This window comes from Mustela lutreola, chromosome 15 (assembly GCF_030435805.1).
Source record: "Mustela lutreola isolate mMusLut2 chromosome 15, mMusLut2.pri, whole genome shotgun sequence".
Classification (NCBI taxonomy): domain Eukaryota; kingdom Metazoa; phylum Chordata; class Mammalia; order Carnivora; family Mustelidae; genus Mustela; species Mustela lutreola.
This window is the reverse complement of record NC_081304.1, coordinates 19,226,981-19,247,452: the sequence shown is the minus strand read 5'-3', so window position 1 is coordinate 19,247,452 and position 20,472 is coordinate 19,226,981. Positions and strand designations below refer to the sequence as shown.

Below are 20,472 nucleotides of genomic sequence, written 5' to 3'. Positions count from 1 at the left end.
CGAAGACGGACAAAGAGAGAAATGCGTAGGACAACGGTCCCGAGATAGAATTGATCACCTGTGAGTTCGGCAAAAATCCAAGAGTCTGCTGAGCTACTAGGTACGCCAGGCTCCAAAAACATGTTGCTGGAGACCGCTCAGTCCCCGCCCCAGATCTTTGGCTCCAGTGAGAATAGCAGGGACCACCACGAGGGTGCGACACCTTGGCGGAGGCACATGGCTCTTGGTGAGGGTGACACCCCGTTCTGTGGGTGTGGACCTGTATGGGCTCTGGGGCACGGCCCACGGCTCTGGGTTCTCCGGATGCCCTGGAGTCCGTGAACGCGCAAGAGGCCAATGCGTGCACTAGAAGGCGAAGAAAGCGTCTTTCCCAGGAGAGGCAGTGCAAGCGCCTTCAGGTCAAAATACATGGGAACCCATCCGGTGACTCCTGAAGACCCCGGAACCAAGCAGAGGGGTCTTGTGTGGGTGAGGCGGCAAGAGCCCTCACCAGAAGCCTGCACCAGGGGCTGGGTAAGCGGGGTTGATGGCTGACCTGGTTTGAGCCTCACCCTTCACTCATCCCTTCTAGAGATGCTTAGGAGCTGGGCATGGCTCTAGCTCCAGAAAGTCATAAAACGCAGTCCAGGTTGGATTTCCAGGGCCTGGAGAGTGCTGGGGTGGAGGGCCAGGGGCAGGTGTGGGATAGGAGGCCATCCGGGGACCAAGTGCCTGGGGGACCTATCTTCTTCGTGCTGGTGCCAGCCACAGGAGAAAGTTAAAACCAGGCTGGGGGCAGAGAGGGGCGCCTCTCTGGTGGGGGCGGGAAAACAGGAGGCACGAAACAGGCCCCACATTAGGTGTTATTAGGACCAGGCATTCAGAGAGGAGATGCGGGTTGGGAAAAGTGACTGGCCCAATTACTGTCTCTCCCGGAGGGTTGGCTACTCCTGCTGGGCATTTCCACAGAGGGCGTCCGAGGCTCACCCGAGCACTTCCTGAGGACGAGTGCAAGAGAGATCGTCCTCTCCGCCAAGGGAGAGGGGGGCAACCCCAGGCCGGGTGAGAGTCACAGAACCCAGAGCTAGGGCCGCGCTGGGCCGTGAGCACAAATATCGCCATCGTGTTACCCGCGTCCCCTCTGCCCACGCAGATGCGTGGGAACCTGCCGCCCTCGTTGCCCTCCCAGGTGCAGGTCGGGTTCTCAGGGTTCCCTCCCACAGACTCCTGCAGCGGGCGGGGCCTGCGCTCCAGACGCGGCCCGTTTCTGGGGACAGGCGGAGGGCAGCGGGTCACCGGACCCGTTTCTTAACCTCTCGGGTCTCGGGGATCCCAGCTGGGAAGTGAGGGTGAGAAGAACTTCAGCTCGCTCCGGGGTACCCAGGGCCCAACGCGGGAGAGCGAAGCCTTGCAGGGCAGGTGCGTCCAGCGCGCGCGAGGGCGGTGCCATCAGGGTTCTTTCCCCGCAGGGCCACGGCCCCTGAGGAGTCCATGAGGTTGCGGTGCTGGTCTCACGGTCCTTCCGGCTAAGTGCAGGCTTTGCGGGGCACCCACCGAGCACAAAACCAGACGGCGGCCGGGGAGCGGTTGGCGGGGTAGGTGTCTCGGTCGCGGAAGGCTGGAGAGGAGGTGCTTAGGGCGGAGTCCGGCTACCGGACACAGGCACCCGCACAGGTTCCCCGCCCTTTCGCTTGGGTCGGGGGATGGGGCGGGGCGTGCAAACAGCAGGTCATCGTCTAGGGAAGAGGGCGAGGGAGCGGCAGGGGATGTGAAAACTCACCAGGGATGCGGGGGATCACTGCAACCGAAACCGCGTGTGGAGCGTCCCGCCCGGGGAGAGTGAGCCAGGAGTGCCGACAGAGGGTGACTCGGCTCCCGGGGAGTGCAGTACGGATGGCGGCGCGACGGTGGCGGCGAGGACAGGGCGGCCGGCATCACTTCTGGACCTCTTGGCTAAGTGTGGTATCTGTTCTTATCAGTTTATTTTTTTAATTATTATTATTATTATTATTATTATTTTTAGTGATAGACAGGGAGCACAAGTAGGCAGAGAGGCAGGCAGAGAGGGGTGGGGGAAGCAGGCTCCGTCCCGGAGCAGAGAGCCCCATGCGGGACTCCATCCCAGGATCCTGGGATCAGGACCTGAGCCGAAGGCAGCGGCTTAACCCACTGAGCCACCCAGGCACCCCTCTTTTTGAGTTTGTTCATCTCAGTGACGTTTCATTTCCCACCTAGGGTCCTGGCACGCGGGTGTTTTCTGTAGCACAGATTTGGGGCAGCGACGTGTAGCTACTGTGGCCCGAGTGTGCAGAGCCTGACCTTCCTGCCCTGTGGTACCGCCCTTGGTTGATCTGTGTGCTGGTGGCCATCAGGATCGGTTTCTCCACGTGTTTGCTGCCTCTTCTCCAAGTGCTTTCCCTGCTTTCTCCTGGTCCCCTTCTGGACTCAGACGCGCTACCGTTGCACCGCGAGGTCCTCCTGGGCCCCTTCTGCCCTTGAGGTGGGCTGGGGCCAAGGGTTCGGAGGAGCAGTTTTTGGTAGACCTAGGTAACGTCCTTGCACGTGTGACCCGACCTCCAATCTAGAGGACTCCAATCTGGCTCCTTCAGGAAGCTCTCCACTGGCTCTGCGCGCCCCCTTAACCTTCCGGAACAAAGAACAGGCCACTGAGGTTGTGGGTACAAAGGGCTTCCCCGGGAGGGAAGGAAAATTTGTTCTTCCAGATCTGTGGCCGCTGTTTATCCATTCTGGCGGTCCCCCAGAATCTCTGGGGTTTCTCGTTTCAATCAGACGCATGCCCCAGGACCGCTATAGGGCAATGGAATTCCAGTCTCGGGGGCCGGGGCGGAGGCTGGTGGACCTCCAAGGCCATGGGCTGGAAGCACTCCTGGGAGCATCTGGGAAGATGCCCCTGAGTCAGCTTCTGAACCAGGCATTCCCTGTGACCATGACAGTGTTGGACGGGCTCCAGGCACAGGTCCCTTCCCCACAGTCCCGGGACTGGCTTTGTGTTCGGCACACACTAGGCACTCAGGACAGTGTACCGATGAGGAAATGAGGGATTCCCCGGTCTTGATTCAGGAGACCACCCAGTCCAGTCGAGAGGCCTTTGGACTCATACCCCAGAATCTGTTGAGAGCCCATGAGACGGAGCCACCTTGCCCTGCTTCCTTCCCCAAACTCGTTGTCCAAATTTGTTTTAGAGGTGCAGACTGAAGCCCCCCCACCAACCACGAGGCTATGAAAAAGATCTATAGCTTACATAATGACGCTTTCCAGGGAGAGCTAGGTGGCTCCTAGGCCAATTCTAAAAGGGCTTGAGGGCAAGGGGAGGAGACTGGGTTGGTGTGTTTAGGGTGGTGAGTGGAGGGCCTGGGGTAAGGGCACCTGACAGATCCCAGGGGACCTTCTGTGATCCTCCCTTCCATTGGATCAGAGTCTGATGTAATAAGGAGGGTTCCAGCCAGACTGCGGTGGGGGTGGGGGCTTCCTGTTGAAAGGTGAACCTGCTGGCCGAGTTGAGGATATGAATGAGTCTGTGAAGGAAGGGACACGGGGAGCGGGGGGGGGGGGGTGTGAGGGGGCAATTATGGTAGTATTGCCCATCAGAAGCAAGCGTCCCCTGGGACACTCCGAGGCCCAGATCCTAACTTCCAGGTGGCGGGGCAGGTCAGCCGGATCCAACCATCCCCTCCTTCCCTAATTGCCCTCCGCCCCAGCCACTGTTGCCTCAGACTGCAGTGTCCCGCTTGCCCCCTCCTGTCGACGTGCCCTGAAATTGTGTCTTTAAGCCCCCCTGAGGTGTCAGGCAGCCCTTCCTGCTTCAGCTGGCTTTGTGTTCCACCCAGCCTTCTGATTTATTGACTAGATATCATGTGCTCCCGTTAGGGACACTGAGCCCCATGGGAGAGGCCTTGGGCCTCAAGGGAATCATGGCCAGGTGGGAGCCACAGCTGTGTGTTCACCTCTCACGGTCCCCTGTGCATGGAAACCTGGGGTTCTGGCCATTTGGGCAAATGTCTTATCCGGGTCCTGAGCCAGATGATCCCTGCTTGGGGTCAGGGAGGAGAAAGGAAGGGCATCTGGCTTCTCTCTACTCCCAGGACCAAGCAATGCCCTGGTGGGTGGTGTCCCAAGTGGTAAAGGTCTGTTGGTTGAGCCAGAGCCCGTGGTGATGGCAGGAGGCCTAGAGTCCCATGCACTGGGACCCGGACCCCAGCTCAGTGGCTGGCAGTTTATGTCCTGCTGGGCAGACCTGTTTCCCCAGGTGAGAAAAGACAAGAGGTTTATCCCCAGGAGCCCTGCTCTGTCCGAGAGTCCATCCACACTATAGTGCCTGCCGCTCCACGAAGGGGCATCCATTCTCTTGAGAAGGAGTCTCCATAGGAGTGACCCGGCAGCCCCCCAGCCCCCCCACCATGAATGCCTAGAGGGCAGGAATGAGATCACAGTCACTTCTCAGTGCTGGGCTCCCTGATAGGTGCCCAACCATCATCTGCATGGATGACATGGGTCAATCCCATGGACTCAGAGAATTGAAGGTGGTCAGGTCCATGTGCTGCTGCTGTTGTTGTTGTTCTTCTTCTTTTTTTAATTAAGCTCTTGGCCCAATGTAGGGCTTGAACTCATGACCCTGAGCTCAAGAGTCGCCTGTTCTACTGATGGCCAGCCAAGAACCTCTGCTCTGGTTTGTTTTTTTAGATTTTGTTTTTTAAGAGAGAGGGAGCCCATATGCACACGTGAGTAAGGAGAGAGGCAGAGGGAGAGGATCTCAAGCAGACCCACGCTGGTCCTCTCCATCTCAGGACCCTGAGATCAAGGCCTGAGTCAAAATCAAGAGTCCCACACTGAACCGACTGAGCCACCCAGGTGCCCCCTGCACTTTTTTTTTTTTTTTTTTTTTTTTTTTTTGCTCTGCACTTTTTAAAGAAAAATCCAAGGGGTGGTGGTGGTGGCTGGCTGGCTTGGTCGGTAGAGCACCTGAGAGATTATTTGAACTGGGTTCGTGATCCCAGGGTCCAGGGAAGGAGCCCCGCATCGGCTTCTCTGCTCAGCGGAGACCCTGCTTCTCCCCCTCCCTCTGCTCTGCCTGCAGCTACCCCTGCTTGTGCTTGCTCGCTCTGTGTGTGAAATAAATGAATAAAATTTTTAAAAAATTTTTCCAAAAAATGGGGCGCCTGGGTGGCTCAGTGTGTTAATGCCTCTCTCTGTGCCTGCCTCTCGGCCTACTTGTGATCTCTCTGTAAAATAAATAAATAAATAAATAAATATCTTTTAAAAATATTTTTATAAAAAAAAGATATTAAGGGGGCGCCCGGGTGGCCCAGTGGGTTAAGCCGCTGCCTTCGGCTCAGGTCATGATCTCAGGGTCCTGGGATCGAGTCCCGCATCGGGCTCTCTGCTCAGCAGGGAGCCTGTTTCCTCCTTTCTCTCTCTCTCTCTGCCTGCCTCTCTGCCTACTTGTAATCTCCGTCTGTCAAATAAAATAAATAAAATCTTAAAAAAAAAAAAAGATATTAAGAAGGAAAGAAAGAAAAGAAAAAGAAAGAAAAAACGGGGCACCTGGGTGGCTCAGTGGGTTGAGCCTGTGCCTTTGGCGCCGGTCATGATCTCGGGGTCCTGGAATCAAGCCCCACGTTGGGCTCTCCGCTCTGTGGGGGGCCTGCTTCCCCCTTTCCCCTGCCTGCCTCTAAGTCTGCCTCTCTGCCTACTTGTGATCTCTCTGTCAAATAAATAAATAAAATTTGAAAAAAAAAAAAAAAAAAAAAGGAAAGAGAGGAAAAAACCAGGAATGTTACAAAAATATACGCGTGGTGCCAGTTTAGGATCCAAGGGGTCATCTCAAATTGTGAAGGAAAAATTCACTGGATTACACTGTTCTGCAGAGCAGACACCAAAGGGCTAAAGATTTCGCTGTGGAGAAAGAAGAAGAAAAAGACCTGAGGGAGGATTGAGGAAATCATTTTTAAGGTCATGGTGAAGTCCTTTCTAACTTCCACTCAACATCCAAAAACTTTAAAAAACAAACAAAAAACGGATGAGGGGGCGCCTGGGTGGCTCAGTGGGTTAAAGCCTCTGCCTTCGGCTCAGGTCATGAACCCAGGGTTCTCGGATGGAGCCCAGCATCAGGCTCTCTGTTTGTCAAGGAGGCTGCTGCCTCCTCTCTCTGCCTGCCTCTCTGCCTACTTGTGATCTCTGTGTCAAATAAATAAATAAATTCTTTAAAATTAAAAAACGGATGAAGAACATGAACTGAAAAACGACTTTCTGTAAGCGTATTTATTTAGCAATCTCTACTCACAACGTGGGGCTCAAATCCAGGACCTGGAGATCAAAGCCGGACCCCCCCCCCCCCGCCCACCCCATAACTTTCTGTGGCACCTTAAGCACCTTAATCATCAGCGAGGCCCAAAGACCGCTCTCGCACAGAAGGAAATATCCAAGGCTTAGAGGACAGACGGACGGCCAGCCCTGTTAAGATGTAAATGACAGATCCAAGCGCCACCAGTTCACCTAGTCAGAAAGGGGCCAAAGTGCCTGAACAGAGCGTTCCGAGAGCACAGCAACGTGGGGCTCACAGGCAGAAGACACTCGGCCCGACTGGAGAGGCGCACATCCAAACGGCGCCGAGGTACCCTTTTCACCACCCACAAGGAAAGGTCGTTCCCTCGCGCCCCCCGCCCCCGCCCGCCATCCGAACTCCGTGGCCACGCGGAGTTGCTGGCGAGTCTGGGGAGGGAGGTGGCGCCCGAGAAGGTCCGCCGGAATTCTAGGCACTCTGGCGGCGAGAGTGGCGGGGATCACGACGCCGCCGCCGCACGCACGCTGAGGGCACCGGGGCACGGGGTCGGCCTCCGCAGAGCGCAGTTGGCAGGTACTGGGGTCCGTGCGTGTCGCTCCGAGCAAAGTCGCCGCGCCGCAGTGACGCCGAGGCAGCGGGAATTGTTCCGTTCCACGGGTGTCATCCGGGACATCCCGTTGTGGGGTCGCAACCGGCCGGGCCCTGGCCGGAGGACACGGACGCGAGCGGAGCCGTGGCGAGCGGGGAGGGCGTGGGGGTGCGGGCTGAAGAGCCGTCGCCGTCGCGACGCGCCGAGCAGCGGCTGAGCGTGCGGGAGGCCAGACCTCAGGCACCGAAGCGCGGGTGGAGTGCGCGGTCCGTGCTGGGGGCGGGGCGGCGAAAAGGGACCCAAAGTAAGATCTGGCCTTCACGGGCTCCCGGGAGCCCCCAGAGCGGCGGCCGCGTCAGCCGTCCCTCCACGGCCGCCGCCCCTCGCCCCGCGTCTCGGTGCGGGACGCGCGCTCGGCGGGTTGCGGCTCGGGGCTCGGGGCTGGAGGCTCGCGGCGGCGGACGGGAGGGCGGAGCCGGGCCGCGGCGGCCGCGCCTCCTCGGGCCGCTGAAGGCGGGCCATGCAGATTCGGAGAGGCTGCTGGGCGAGGGAGAGTCGCGGCCGCCAGGGATACGGGATTTCTGGTTGGGAGGGAGGAGAAGGAAGCCTCCTGCCCAAAAGCGTCTGGGGAGGTGGGTGGGACCGTGGACGGCGCAGAGGCAGTCGGGCGAGGAGTGAGGGTCTGGGCTGTCACCGTGAGTTGAATATGGCAGATGGGAGGACGGTGGCGGGGCGCGGGCGGTGCCGAGGTATCGCTTCTCGGCCTTTTGGCTAAGATCAAGTGTAGTATCTGTTCTTATCAGTTTAATATCTGATACGTCCTCTATCCGAGGACAATATATTAAATGGGTTTTTGGAGCAGGGAGTTGGAATAGGAGCTTGCTCCGTCCACTCCACGCATCGACCTGGTATTGCAGTACTTCCAGGAACGGTGCACCTTCCCCACGAAGTTGGTTGAAAAAAAAGAGGTGTTTAGTGTGGTAGGTTTTTTTGTATCTCATTTGTCTGCTTTTTTTTTTCTTGGTGCTTGTGTGGTTTTGTTTCTTGCTCTTTTTGTTTTCTTTTTTTCCTAAGGCTACAGTACTGTAAAAGTGCCTTTTTTCCCCCCTTTACTTGTTCTGGTTTTGTTTTTGTAACTTCCGTCCTGGTCTGGTTTTCTCCAACCTCATTTTAGGTCTTTTATTGCTTCTGTCTTTTATGCAGGGTGCTTTTTTTTTTTTTTCTTTTATTTTTGCTTTCTTTGGAAGATATATCTTCCTACTCTCTCTCTCTCTCTCTCTTTCTCTCTTGGTCGCAGTTCTTTTTCTCTGCCTCTTAGACCCTTGGCTTTGGGGTTTCCACATTATTGTCCCTTATAGCCCGCTGCCTTTTCTTGCTCCTGTCATCTGCCTGAGACATTCGTGTCCTTCCCGGTGATTTCAACACAGTGTCGTTTGCCTGGCTACCTGGCCTCTGTCAGAGTTCTCTGACTCTTGACCTGGTCAATGACCAATGAATGGCTACAGCCCTGTCCACATCCCCTATCACACTGGCCCATCACCTTCTTCCCTCCCCCGACCTTCCTCAGCCCTTCGGTACCACCTTTCCGTGTCCTTTCACCCCCACCCCACCCCCAATTCCCCAATGTCCTCCCATCCCTCCTGACGGAGATTAAATTCCCTGCAGGTACCCTCTGTCCCCTTACCACATCCTTGGGGCCACCTGTGCCTCCGAACGTAGCTGGCCGAAAGCGTACCCACCGGGCTCATGTGGCTCGCCCCAGCTCTCCGTAGGCCAGGGAAAACTAGGCACCGTCAACGTTCGCTACCGGCCATCAAGATGCCCTTAAAGGAAAGGTAAGAATAAAGCATCGTGGGTAATGGTCGGAATGGTAACGTAGCACCCCTACATGTTCCGTTGTTTCGTCCTTTCCAGGTTCTCCACGTCTAAATACCTGCATCCTGGGACACATTCCAAGTGAGCTGCCAGGGTGACTGCTCATCGGCTGTCCCACCCGGCCGGCCTGTGGGATACTGCGTCCGGACCTCCGACCCATCCCGAGCAGGTCTGGCTCACCACTCCTTCCGGTTCTCCTTGCGCTTGCCTTGTCAAAATGTTAACAGTCGAAGACATATTTTGGTGACCCTTGCTGAACTGCAGATTCGGGAGTCAGAGAACATTCATCGGGGATAGCGTCATTTGCAGACCTGCGGTGGGAGCTGTCCCTCCGCCAATGGGTCCCACCGACACGGGTTCCTCTGGCCGTGTTCTCCACTGCATTCCACAAAGGCAACGTGGAGCCCGCGGGGATGGGGTCTCCCATGCTGGGGGGGTCTGCCTTCAGGAAGGAGGACTGGGTACTTCTTTGTTACGGCAAAGAGAAAACGGGAGGACGGTGGGTGCCGCGGCACGACCTGTTCCGAGACCGCGGCGTCCCTCTCCCCTCTGGGAGATTGCTTCCTTCCTCCATTTGCAGGTCCTTGTAGACGTTTTGGTCGTAGCCGCGGAGGGAGGAATAAGGGCAGGCAGGCAGTCAGGCAGAAATAACGCCTGGGCTGACGACCCAGCAGACGGTGTCCAGACGCACGGAAAGTAAGGTCGCTGAGACCCCGCGGCGTGTCTCCGGTTTTGAGAGAAGGAGAAGCGGCCGCGGAAGCCGGCCCCGCCGCTCACAGCTAGGCCGGGGTGGTCTCCGGTGGGCCGTGGACAGTTTCCCGCGAGGGCGGCCGCCTTAGAAAGAGAACAGCCAGTGATTTTACTGGCCAGATGAGTCTGTTCGGGGATGGCGGAGGCCTCGCAGTCAGGGACGTGCAAGCTACGGGGAGCCACCAGCAAGTCTGAAGAGGCCAAGGGGAGGTCACGTTTTTTGGTTTGTTTGGTTTTTGTACTTCCTTCCTTCCTTCCTTCCTTCCTGCCGTCGTCACTGGAAAGTCAGCTTCGATTTCGATTCACGGAGGATATTGGGGATGCTTGCTTTGAACACAAGTTCCCGGGAGAAGAGCAAGACTTTGAGGTTGTGGCAGTTTCCCATTCAAAGGCGGGCGGTGGTTAGTGCTTGCTGCTGGGGCAAGAGGGGCTCTAGCCTCCTTTTCCTTACGGGCAAGCGATGACCTCCCTGCTCCAGAAGGTTCTCCCTTGTCAGAATAATGTTTATCTTCCTTCCTGCTGGTTAGGCAGGAGTGCTGTGGGCTTGAGAGCTCCCCTTCCCCAGGCCTTCCCGAGTCCAGCCTCAGCGAGATGTCCTTCCTTTGCGACATCAGCGTGGGGCCCGGCCGCTCTGGGACCGTGGGGAGTCAAGACGGGAGCGAGGCCCACCCGGTGGTGGGTCACGTGGGAACGGAGACAACAAAGAAGAACGTTGTCCGAACAACGGAATGGACCAAACACGTCCCCTACCCTGTCTAACGGGAGTAACTGCTGCGGGACCGACGGGCAGCTTTGGCTTGGCTCTGGTTTTCCTTTCTCCTGGGTAAGATTTATTCAGGTTCCCAATCACTGAATTCCCCTGACTGCCCGAAAGCATCTGTGGGGCAGCGGGAGATCTTTTCCCTTCTCCCCTTCGAGGTTCTTGGGGTGGGGGTGGGGTGGCTGGGGCTTTGTGACCAAAGACAGATTCACCAGGGAAGAGCAAACAGAAGTGGATTTGTGTGTATATCTCACATACACACGGGAGAAGCGGAGGGCTGAAGAACGCTGTGGGGTGGCTAGAACTTGGCCTTATATAGCCCCGTAACCCAAAACGAACAGAAAAAGAAAAAAAGAAAAAGAAAAAAGAAACAATAAATTTTCAGAGAAGTGACAAGACAGAGTAGAAGGGCTTAGAGTGTCTAGGGGGGCGCCCCGGCGCACTCTGACACCAGGGACCTAGGATCTATCCTGCGTGGGACGACGGTGCCCGGCAGTCGGGTTGGGTGGGGGTGCGGATCGTCTCGGTGATGGACCTTCTCGTGTCTTCGGTTCCCAAGGACTCTCCCTTGGGGTGCCTTTCAACCCACCGAAAACCATTGGGATTGCAAAACTTCGGGAAGGACTGAGCCCTTGTAACATGCACGAGTTCAGTGGGATCCATCGGTTCGATGTCCTCTGCGGGAAATGGGGCAGATGGACCTAGGGGGACCTTCACGGTTCTACACCAGGATCCCCGACCTAAGGGCCTTTTGGGGAATGTGTTTGCCTGAAGGGGTCGGCTGGCAAAACTCCCCTCCTGCCCTACTGGATGATAATTATCTAGCCAGGCCTCCTCCGGATAAAGCCAGCCGGCTGGAGGAAACATAGCGGGCCCCCCCGCCCCCCGCCAAGGGGACTCCTGTCTCCCACTGTTCATCCTCCTGGTAGATGTGGGGACTAGATTTCTCCCTTGCTCATTTCCCGGGTTAACTGCTGTAACTGGAGCCAACGGCAGTTAGTCTCCCTCGGGACGGGGGCCGGAAGGAATGTTCCGGAGCAGCGGCCGAAACTTGCTTCGGGGAGACTCCTGGTCTTCGCTGTCCTGGCGGGGACTGCCTAGTCGCCCTCGTTGGTGGGAGAACACAGCATCTGCTCCTCTGTTGGGGCCCATGAGCTCTGGAACCGGGAACCTTTTCTTCTGCCCTCTGGCGGCCCTCTGCCTCTCCTGTCTCCTCGCTCCTGCTGGAGACTCCTGCTGGAGACTCCTTGGGTGCGGCGAGCCTGACTGGCTTCTGCATCGCCCTCATCCTTGGCGCCTCAGGAACCAGGGCTGGCTCCTTCTCCCCTCGCTGTCAGGGAGCAAAGGAGTGCGCCCACCCCCACCTCCACCCCGACCCCCGACCCCGCCTGCTCCAGATGCTCCTGATCTCCCCTCCAGCCCGCCAGCCGGCCAGACAGCTGGCCAGCGTCTGGGGTAGAAGCTGCCTCTGGGGAGCTTCCTTCAGGATCCTTCCTGATGGAATCATGACCTGAGCTGAAGGCAGAGGCTTTAACCCACCGAGCCACCCAGGAGCCCCTGGTATTCAACACAGTTGAATTCTAACTAAATTCTAACACAAACTCAGCACCGTTGAGTTTGTGGGTTCCATGAAGATCTATGGGTCTTTTAAGTGACCAGCAGGAAACGTGAAACTCTTCCTGTTTCGAGGTCCGCTGAAGGTCAGACCAGCTCCTGTGGTCTCCGTTGCAGTTTGTGAGCAAAGAGATGACGTGACGTGATGGTCCATCTCACGTCCGTCCGTCCCCGGGCGTTCGCAGGCGGCTGTTGAGAGCGCTTTTTCCTCGGTCTTTGGGAACTCGAGACCTGGAAGTTCTGCTTGGATGATGACTGGGAATAAATTCACCGGACACCTAGGTCTCTTCCGAGTAGGACAGCGGGCGAAGTCGTCGACCACTGGATGGAGGCATGTGCAAAAGGATGCTTGTAGTTCTGTGGTTCTTGTTTGAAACATGGCTGGTTTTCTCATGAGGACTCTTCCAGGTTAAGGAAACTGTCTCCCAAGAGGTCTGTTGCTGCTGCCCCTCAGACCAATTTGTTACTTAAACTGTAACCCCTGGAGGATTTTACTAGTCGCCAAGCACATTTAGATATGGCCTTAAGAAAAACGTATACTGGCAACGGGTCTTTGGGGAGAAGGACGATATACGACCGTGAAGCTGGGCAGCTGGGGATGCCCGGCTCGCTCAGGGCGGAATGCCGCCCCTTCACCGAAGCCGGGCAGTCGGGATCGCCTGGCCCGCCCAGGGCGGAACGCCGCCTGCTTCAGGGAAGCTGAGCACCCGGGAACGCCCCGGTCAGCGCAGGGTGGAACGAAAACCGCCTGCTTCCCTTTTCCCGATATCGCTCCTTTCTCTTCCCAGAAGTGCTCGTTGTTAGTTAGATGAGTCCTTTGAATGTGCTTGTTTAACTGAAAACTCGATCTCCTCCTTGCTTACCTGCAAGACGAGACTACCGACTACCGTTTGACCTTCATCGGTCCTTCTGTTGGCTGTTGTTTCTATCTAATAAAAGTGAGACTGCGGAGTTGCTCGCGGCAGCAGGCCTTTTCGACTGTTGTCCCCTGCTCCCAATCTCTGGCAGCTGACTTGGTTGTGCCTAATTCTACTCCCGTCGCCGACTGGAAGCGGCAGTCTGGACTTACGGAGACGCGATAAAGGACTCGCCTGTGAACCGACGGAAGCGGTTCCCTTTTCTCTCCATCTGTGCCCTCTAAGTTTCAAAAGGCCTCAGTAAGTGTTCTTTCTTCGGTGGCAATCGTAGCCATTCGCGTGAGTTCGAGGGGACCTGGTCTCCTTGTAACAGGAGACCATAGGAGACATTGGTAGTTTCACCAAGGCTTTGACTGGGAGGTCATATCTGAGAAACCTGTACAGCCTCAGCTAGGGGCAGACGGCTCTACGGGACTAAGGCTGCCTTTACGGAGCCCGGAGCCGTAGAACCCCTCGGAAACCTTGGCCAAGTACCTCGCTTACGGAGTTCCCAGCTGCCTCGCGTGGTGAGGGAAGAACGTCACGTCCTGGCAGGTGCGGGAACCTCGGGATGCCCCGGGGACCCCGTGAAGAGGAATCTGGCCAAATCGACAGGCACGACAGGCACGTCGGAGGGCAAGTCCTCGGCCTGGCTCCTGGCCTGGAGTGCCTACTAAAAGTTCAACCTAGGGACTCCTCATCAACGTTTCAGCCAAGCCGATTCGAAGAGATCTGGATGATCGATCGTTATTCTTGCTGAGCGTATGTGAACGATTAGGCCAAGTTTGTTAAAACCGGACTTGTTTTCAAGTGCTTGAGATACGTCCAGTGGCCCTCCCTGATGAAAAGGGCGGGCTGTTTCAGAGAGAGAAAAATTACGTTTCAGGAGCACACCTTTGTGGATGGTAAATTCTCGATCCGATTGTGTTTGAATGTTTGTTGTTCCCCTAAGCCAGACCCCTTGAGGAGAACGTCGGAGAAAGTCCGGCGATAGCTCGTGGGGACGGACGGAAAGCTCGCGCTTTCTGTGCTGTCGGGGATAGTCATGGGATCCCGTGGGCCCGTGATGACGTAACCAGCTGGAGAATGAGATCGAGTCCCCGACAACGGCATAACTCAGCGAGCAGCTCGACCCCATTCTATGTGGCTGGGATGACAGAATCGTTCCCTAAAAGCCGGAGCGTACCCGACTCTGTAGGGGTGACGGTGGGCTTGTGGAGATAATGGCTGGGTTGGATGGTGCCCTTGGGGATACCCTCGTCCCTTGGCAAGTCTTCTCCCGCCTGCCAGTGATTCCTTATAATTAGGGCACCGTTAGGGCCGGACCTCAGACATAAAGGGCTCCTCGACGGTTTCACCCCTCCTAGTCCTGTTGTTCCTAGAAGCCCCGCCTGCCGAGGTCCAGTTGCTCGCAAGCCAAGGCGTCAGCCAAGCGCACAACAGCCCTCCCGGTAGAACGGAGCCTCGAAGCTCCCCACGGGACAGTCCCTGACTGTGAGGACTTCACATCAGGTCCCGAGTGTCTCAGAGCCCAAAGGCCACCAGTGGACGCTGGGAGGCAGACTTACGACGTACCGGCTTACGCGTATAGATGTGCCTGAGCTGATTCTTGAAGCCCGTCAGACTTTCGGCCCAGCTTCCCTTAGGCCCGGACCCGATCACCGTGCTTCTAGAGAGCGCAGCTGTTCCGAGGTCTCCGGCCGACCAGGTTTAAAAGATGCCCCTGTCGAAGGCAGCGATGACGGTTGGTTTACCGATGGCAACCGTTTCCTGTCTACACGGGAAGCAGTTCCATGAGAAGCTGGGTGCGTGTGCCACAGTGCTCACTGGTGCCTGGCAATTGCCCAGCCTTGCAAGTTCGTACGTACACGGACTCCGAATATGCTTCCCTGGTCCTACGTGCCCTGGGAGCAATTTGGAAGAAAAGGGGATTGTTATCAAGCCCTAAGTCCCCAATCAAAAAGCCCCGGCCCGAGATGATCAAGCTCCTTGACCGACTGGGCCGCCCAGGTGCCTCCTTGAAATTATTACTCTTCTCAAGGCTGTACACCTGCCCAAGGAAGGAGCTGAAATTCGCCCCAAAGGGCTTCAAGGGATAGGACCTTAGAATCTGAGGGAAAACAGCCCACAGGACCGTGGGGGCGAAGCGGGCAGCACAGAACAGACAGAGGCAGAGTCTTTTATCCATCTTCACTCCAGCGGAGTCCCTGCATGCAGCCCGTTCAGACCGAGGAATGCGCAGGCCTGGCTTGTTAATAATGAAGGAAGACGCCTTTCTTCCCCAGAATAACCCATGGGAGGTAATACAGGATTCACACCAGGCTACTGATTTGGGTAGAAGAGGCCACGGAGGTGACAAAAACTCTAAGAAAAACTGTCCGTAGATCTGGACTCCCTCGGTGTCTACAGAGAGACCACGGACTTCCTTTTAGGACGCCGATTCAAAAGTTGGTCCTCCAAAATGGAGCAGGCCTTGATACTTTGGCTGCCGTTTAAAGGAGCCCGGCATCAGACGACTGTCTCCTCACAGGACCCGATGGCTAGACTAGAGTCTAGCTCGTGTCCAAGGCTTCCCCCAGGCTGGACAGGCCACGGTGCCGTGGGTTTTGGCCAGCATGCAAACCACCATCATCCCAGGCAACCTTCCCAACTAGAAACAGTGCTGGACACGGTCTGCGTCTCATCGGTATGACCGCCGAACACCCGTTCTCGTTCCCTCTTTGGCACCGGACGATGTCGTTTGGCACACGGAAGCTCTTAAGAAGTACACGGTGAAGGCCCTAAATGATTACCCCACCCGGCATTTCTCTGTTAAAAAACTAACGCAGCACAAATGCTTAAAACAGGTTTACAAGCTTTGCGCAGTGGCAGTATCTTAGCCAATGAGGTTTGTCCGAGGCGCGAGTATTGCTAATTGAAAACAGGTGTACAAAGTAGCATGCCAGTTAGGTGTTTGAACTAACGTGTGCTGAGCAGAACGACAAAACGCCGTGTGGACGTTCCGGGTTATCGCAGGATGTGTGTGGGTGCCTGACGTGAGTACTGCCATTGGCGCTTTCAACAATCCCTCTCTCTCCTCTAGTGATTGGTTAAATTCCTGGACTGGCAAAGGATTTTTGTCAGCTACGAGAGGACTCTTGTTCGAGCTGCTTTTTCTTTCGGTTACACTAATCTCGTTTGGCTGTTTTCTCCCATCTCTCTCCAGCTGGCGACGAGGCCCCTTCACTGCGGGAACTTCAAGCCGGCGGAGGAGCCTTCCCACTTCGGGAGATCTCTACACGCAGTCTCCCTTGGATTCAGCTGCCTCTGCCTTTTGTAACTCCCGTTCCCTGTACGAGCCCGGACTGACCAACGCTGAGCCAGAGGTAGGGACGTCTCTATGCCCCGGTCCAGCAGGAAGAAGTCCCAGAAGATGAGACCTTCCGCCCTCAGAACCGTAAAGATTTATGGGTCTAAACTGTTTACGGGGGGCGGGAGGGGGGGAGTGATGTGGGAAACAAAGGCAGAAGAAGAATTATTAAAGTTCCCTACTACCTGTAGCCCGTTGGCAAGTCCCTGAAACAGGCAGAGTGACATTCCCTTAGGGACTCACTGGCCTCGATGTTAATCGATGTTAATCTGCCCTTTTGGTAAGGGCAGAAGGCAACCCTCGCCTGAAACCCTCCCCACACCCACCAGGATCCTGTAAGTCTACTTTAACCCATAAAGGGCTCTTTATTTCTAAACCCCGCAAGGTTCGTGTTGGCAGTCATCCCCCAAGCATATGGCCCACCGATGTACATCGGAAGGGTCTCACCCCGAGGGTTTTGCTAGACGGTAATAGGTAATGACAACAACAGCTCAGCCCCCTGGAGGCCCTGGAAACCTGGCTTCCAAAATTCCTTGGAGACTTAACGCTCTCCGTGACGCCCTCCCAACTTGGAAGTATGTTAATGGGGACACCTCCCCGGGACCCCGCTGGGGCTCTTTCTGCCCAGGGGCCCTGTCCCCGTGCTTTAATAAAACCACCCTTTGGTACGGAATACGTCTCAAGACCTCTTTCTGGCCGCAGGCTTGGAACCCTAACGTTCTCTCCCCCATCATGCCTATACACAGGACTCGGCAGTCAGATGATGTTGGGGGGTGGGTGCTCAGGGCAGAAACCTTTCAACGTAGCTGTACGTTGGAGAGGATGTTGAAAAAGAAGAGAGGAGAGATGCTGCCAAGAAAAACCTCACAGAGCTGTTCGCGTCTTTCCCGCTGGGGGATTTCTCCTAGGAAACGGGGCTGAAGGAGCTCCGGGACTACGGGTACCGGCGTGCATTTCCGTTCGGAGGTGGGAGGGCAGGAAACCAGGAAACGGCGCGCGTGTGGGCGGGACATGCAAATTAGAAATGACTGTTTCTCCCCGGGACCGATGGGAGCAAAACAGTAAAGAGGGTGAAAGCCCGAAACAGGTTAATGATCTGACAAAGCATGTATGCCTAACGAGCTGTGAGGATGGCGTGCTGTCAAGTTTAAGGGAAGAAGGTGCGAGTTCGTTTGAGGGTGACTTTTCTCACCGTGACCATAAAGACATGCGAGAGGCAGGGTGCCGGCGCGCTCCGGCGGCGTCCGTTATCGCTTCTCGGCCTTTTGGCTAAGATCAAGTGTAGTATCTGTTCTTATCAGTTTAATATCTGATACGTCCTCTATCCGAGGACAATATATTAAATGGATTTTTGGAGCAGGGAGATGGAATAGGAGCTTGCTCCGTCCACTCCACGCATCGACCTGGTATTGCAGTACTTCCAGGAACGGTGCACCCCCCTCGGGGGAATATCGCGGTGTGCAAAGTCAGAGTTAGAGTGGGTGTTTCTGACTCGGCCATGTGGGCGGGGCTGCGTTGGGAGGCAACGGTTTGCAACAATTAGCTTCTCTCTCTTTGCCTAAGTCTTCTTGAGGTTCCCAGGTGTACTTTCTGGTATGTGGGCTTCTCCGAAGAAAAGTGGACGCTAGGGTTTCTGCTAAAAATGCACAGAAACAGCCAACCGCATTTGTCTCTGCAAGGGAGGTGTGATTCAGGGAGTGCCAAGTTACACGCTTTTTTACCCTGGTTAAAAAAAGTCACTGGACCTCAGTGTTCCCTCTTTTCCAGCCCAAATACGGTTGGCCGGGGACGGGGAGGTAAGGAAAAAGGGAGGTTTCAAAAAGAACTTTCATATGCTAAAGAGGACCTACTAGATAGCTAAGGCCTTGCCATTTTCAAGGTAAGGTGGCTCTTCCCCTCAAGCAAGGCGTTAACATTAAGAGCGTCTTGTAAGGAAGTCCAGCCTGTCACACCCAGGAGGTGCGGGCGGGGGTGCCCGGTACCCGTGTCCTCTACTTTTGGCTCTGGTTATGTTCTCAGGGCCCAGTGATCAAGCAGCACATCAGCGGGGAGCCTGCTTCCCCCCGCCCCCAGGCTCTTGGTGTACTGATCTTTCTGTGAAATTATTTAGAAAAAAAAAAAGGTGCTAAGTGTTCCAACAGGATTGCCAAGATGGTTCTTCTTTATAGAAAGGGAACCACAAATCCTTTTCACATCTCTACTGATATTAGTGATAACACTTTTAATGGCTGACTTCTTTTATGATGTGGTAGTTCTTTCTCGGTTGTAGGTGATTATCATAAAGACGCTCATCCCACAAAACTAGGACAGGGAGGTTGTTTGTTCCCTTATCTCTGGTTTCCCCAGGCCTCCACATTTTGAAATTTCTGTGAGCCGATCAAGTCCTACCTGTCCTTAATTAATTCCATCATGTGCCCTCTTTAATGTCCTTCACCCAGTTTCCCCATCCTCCCAAACCCCTCAATTTAACTCATTTCATTCTTTCAAGGATTCCAAGGAGAAAAAGTGTTATTTATGGTATTTTCCATTTGAAGAAACTGGGGCTGCCAGCGCCCAATTTCAGCTTTCTCTCTCTTCTCCCTTACTCTTGGCTGGTGGTTTTACCATTTGGTGAGTCCCTTAATCTCATCCACACAGTAATAAAGTAGGTCAAACTATCCTTGTTCAACACATGAGAAAACAGCTTCGAAAAGAGAGAAACTCACTCGATTTAAAGTCAGGTTTAGCAAAGACAGGAACAGAAATGCCCAGGACCCTGCCAGTTTGTTTTAATAAAGGACCCAAAAAACTGCCCCATTTTAATTGTTCTGGGAGTTAAAAAACAGGGGAATCTATTTGACAAACCCAGACACGCACTTCCCTAACGCTGCTTCCCAAAACCTTAAATAAACCAAGATTGAATGGTGCCCTACCTTCAGTACACTCAAAATAGAGAGTACGACCCACAGAGACCATACATAGCACCTAGTGGAATACACAAGACAAATAGATAAAAACCGCTAACTACGAACACCCGAAAATAAGCTCTGTTATTGTGAACCACGAATTTTGACCCCCGAGGGGGTGCACCGTTCCTGGAAGTACTGCAATACTAGGTCGATGCGTGGAGTGGACGGAGCAAGCTCCTATTCCATCTCCCTGCTCCAAAAACCCATTTAATATATTGTCCTCGGATAGAGGACGTATCAGATATTAAACTGATAAGAACAGATACTACACTTGATCTTAGCCAAAAGGCCGAGAAGCGATACCAAGCACCCGTCCCTCGCTGTCACCGCCAAGTCGCCATCCATATTGCACTCACGGCGAGCCACGGCGCGCACGGCCCACGCCTCGCTTCCCTCCCCTCGCCGACAGCGCTATGGCGGCCATCGCTCAGGACGCCGGGCCTCACACATGTCCATTCTCTACACCTGAACACAGAAATGGTGCTTCTGTCGTCGCTTTGTCGCTCGCGCCGTTCGCCGTTTCTAATTTGAATGCCCCGCCCCTTCCGCGCACGGAGGCGTGGCCGCGCCGGAGAGGAACCCGGGTGGAAGCAGAGCTCGGGTTTGCTGGGAAGCCCTTGCTGGCGTGAGGGGAAGACCCAGATAAGTGGGGATGTCCCAGGGGAGGACGGGGGCTGGCGCAGAGTGGTCCGAGTTTCCGCGAAACTCGTCGGCGCATCACCTTAGGACCCTGCTGCGGGCTGGCTGGGTCCCCGCGGCTGGGGACCAGCGGAGAAGCGCTGGGCTGTGGCCATCTGGGAAGGGCTCCAGAGACAAGGCGGGGCGCCGAGACTGAGCCCTGATATCGTGGCCACCCTGCCCCATCCGCAGGGCCCTAGGACACACTCCCTAACCTCCTGAGCCTCAGTTTCCCCAGTGGAGAAGTGGTCGCCTTCAGACCTCCTTGATGGGATTTAGGGAAAGCAGACGTAGTTAATGTGGTGACCTTGGTGTCAGTCGCTGAGAATATGGGTTCTGGGTTAGGGTTAGAGTTAGATTGAGCAAGGAACACGATAAAAGACAAACGTTCCTTGATAGAGGGCGCCTGGGTGGCTCAGTGGATTAAGCCGCTGCCTTGATAGGGGTCACACCTGGGCTCAGTGCTTTCTTCATCTCAGACTTGGCAAGTTTGCCTACGCATGGGGCAGTTGAGGCAGACAGGTGAAGCAACGTGCCCGAGACCATGGGCTTCGTGGAAGAGGCTGGCTGGGCCTGGGAAGCCGAGAGCGCACGGCCTAGAAAGGGCACCAAGGAGACAGGAGACGTGATGCTTGTGTGCCCAGCCCATGAGGAGATGAAGTGCTGCCCAGAGTGACACAGGAGTCCTTCCCGCAGACAGGGTGGAAGCCGCCACCCGTGCAGGCCCTGAGAG

At 55.5% G+C, this 20,472-nt stretch overlaps 1 protein-coding gene, 3 non-coding genes and 1 pseudogene across 4 annotated transcripts; 4 read left to right on the top strand and 1 right to left on the bottom strand.

Moving 5' to 3' along the window:
• The first annotated feature begins 4,153 nt into the window (after nt 1–4,153).
• On the top strand, nt 4,154–16,786 carry LOC131816709 (uncharacterized). Its single transcript, XM_059149648.1, has 5 exons — nt 4,154–4,246; nt 6,753–7,501; nt 8,535–8,704; nt 8,784–8,913; nt 15,970–16,786. Exons 1-3 carry the CDS (start codon nt 4,154–4,156, stop codon nt 8,695–8,697), a joined length of 1,005 nt encoding a protein of 334 aa, XP_059005631.1. The 3' UTR covers nt 8,698–8,704; nt 8,784–8,913; nt 15,970–16,786.
• On the top strand, nt 7,621–7,811 carry LOC131817294 (U2 spliceosomal RNA). Its single transcript, XR_009348477.1, has one exon. It is a non-coding gene; the product is annotated as a U2 spliceosomal RNA (small nuclear RNA).
• LOC131817131 (U4 spliceosomal RNA) lies at nt 15,618–15,688 on the top strand (annotated as a pseudogene).
• A 576-nt stretch (nt 16,787–17,362) lies between the features above and the next one.
• On the top strand, nt 17,363–17,553 carry LOC131817292 (U2 spliceosomal RNA). The gene has a single exon (XR_009348475.1). It is a non-coding gene; the product is annotated as a U2 spliceosomal RNA (small nuclear RNA).
• A 1,618-nt stretch (nt 17,554–19,171) lies between these two features.
• LOC131817296 (U2 spliceosomal RNA) lies at nt 19,172–19,362 on the bottom strand. The gene has a single exon (XR_009348479.1). It is a non-coding gene; the product is annotated as a U2 spliceosomal RNA (small nuclear RNA).
• Nucleotides 19,363–20,472: the final 1,110 nt, after the last annotated feature.

What these genes read in the sequence shown, in the direction of transcription:
- LOC131816709 (XM_059149648.1), top strand. Translation starts at nt 4,154, where the DNA reads ATGGCAGGAGGCCTAGAGTCCCATGCACTGGGACCCGGACCCCAGCTC. An exon ending in GGGCAGACCTGTTTCCCCAG is followed by an intron (nt 4,247 to 6,752) that starts GTGAGAAAAGAC and finishes CCGGAATTCTAG; the next exon opens with GCACTCTGGCGGCGAGAGTG. An exon ending in GCCCAAAAGCGTCTGGGGAG is followed by an intron (nt 7,502 to 8,534) that starts GTGGGTGGGACC and finishes AATTCCCTGCAG; the next exon opens with GTACCCTCTGTCCCCTTACC.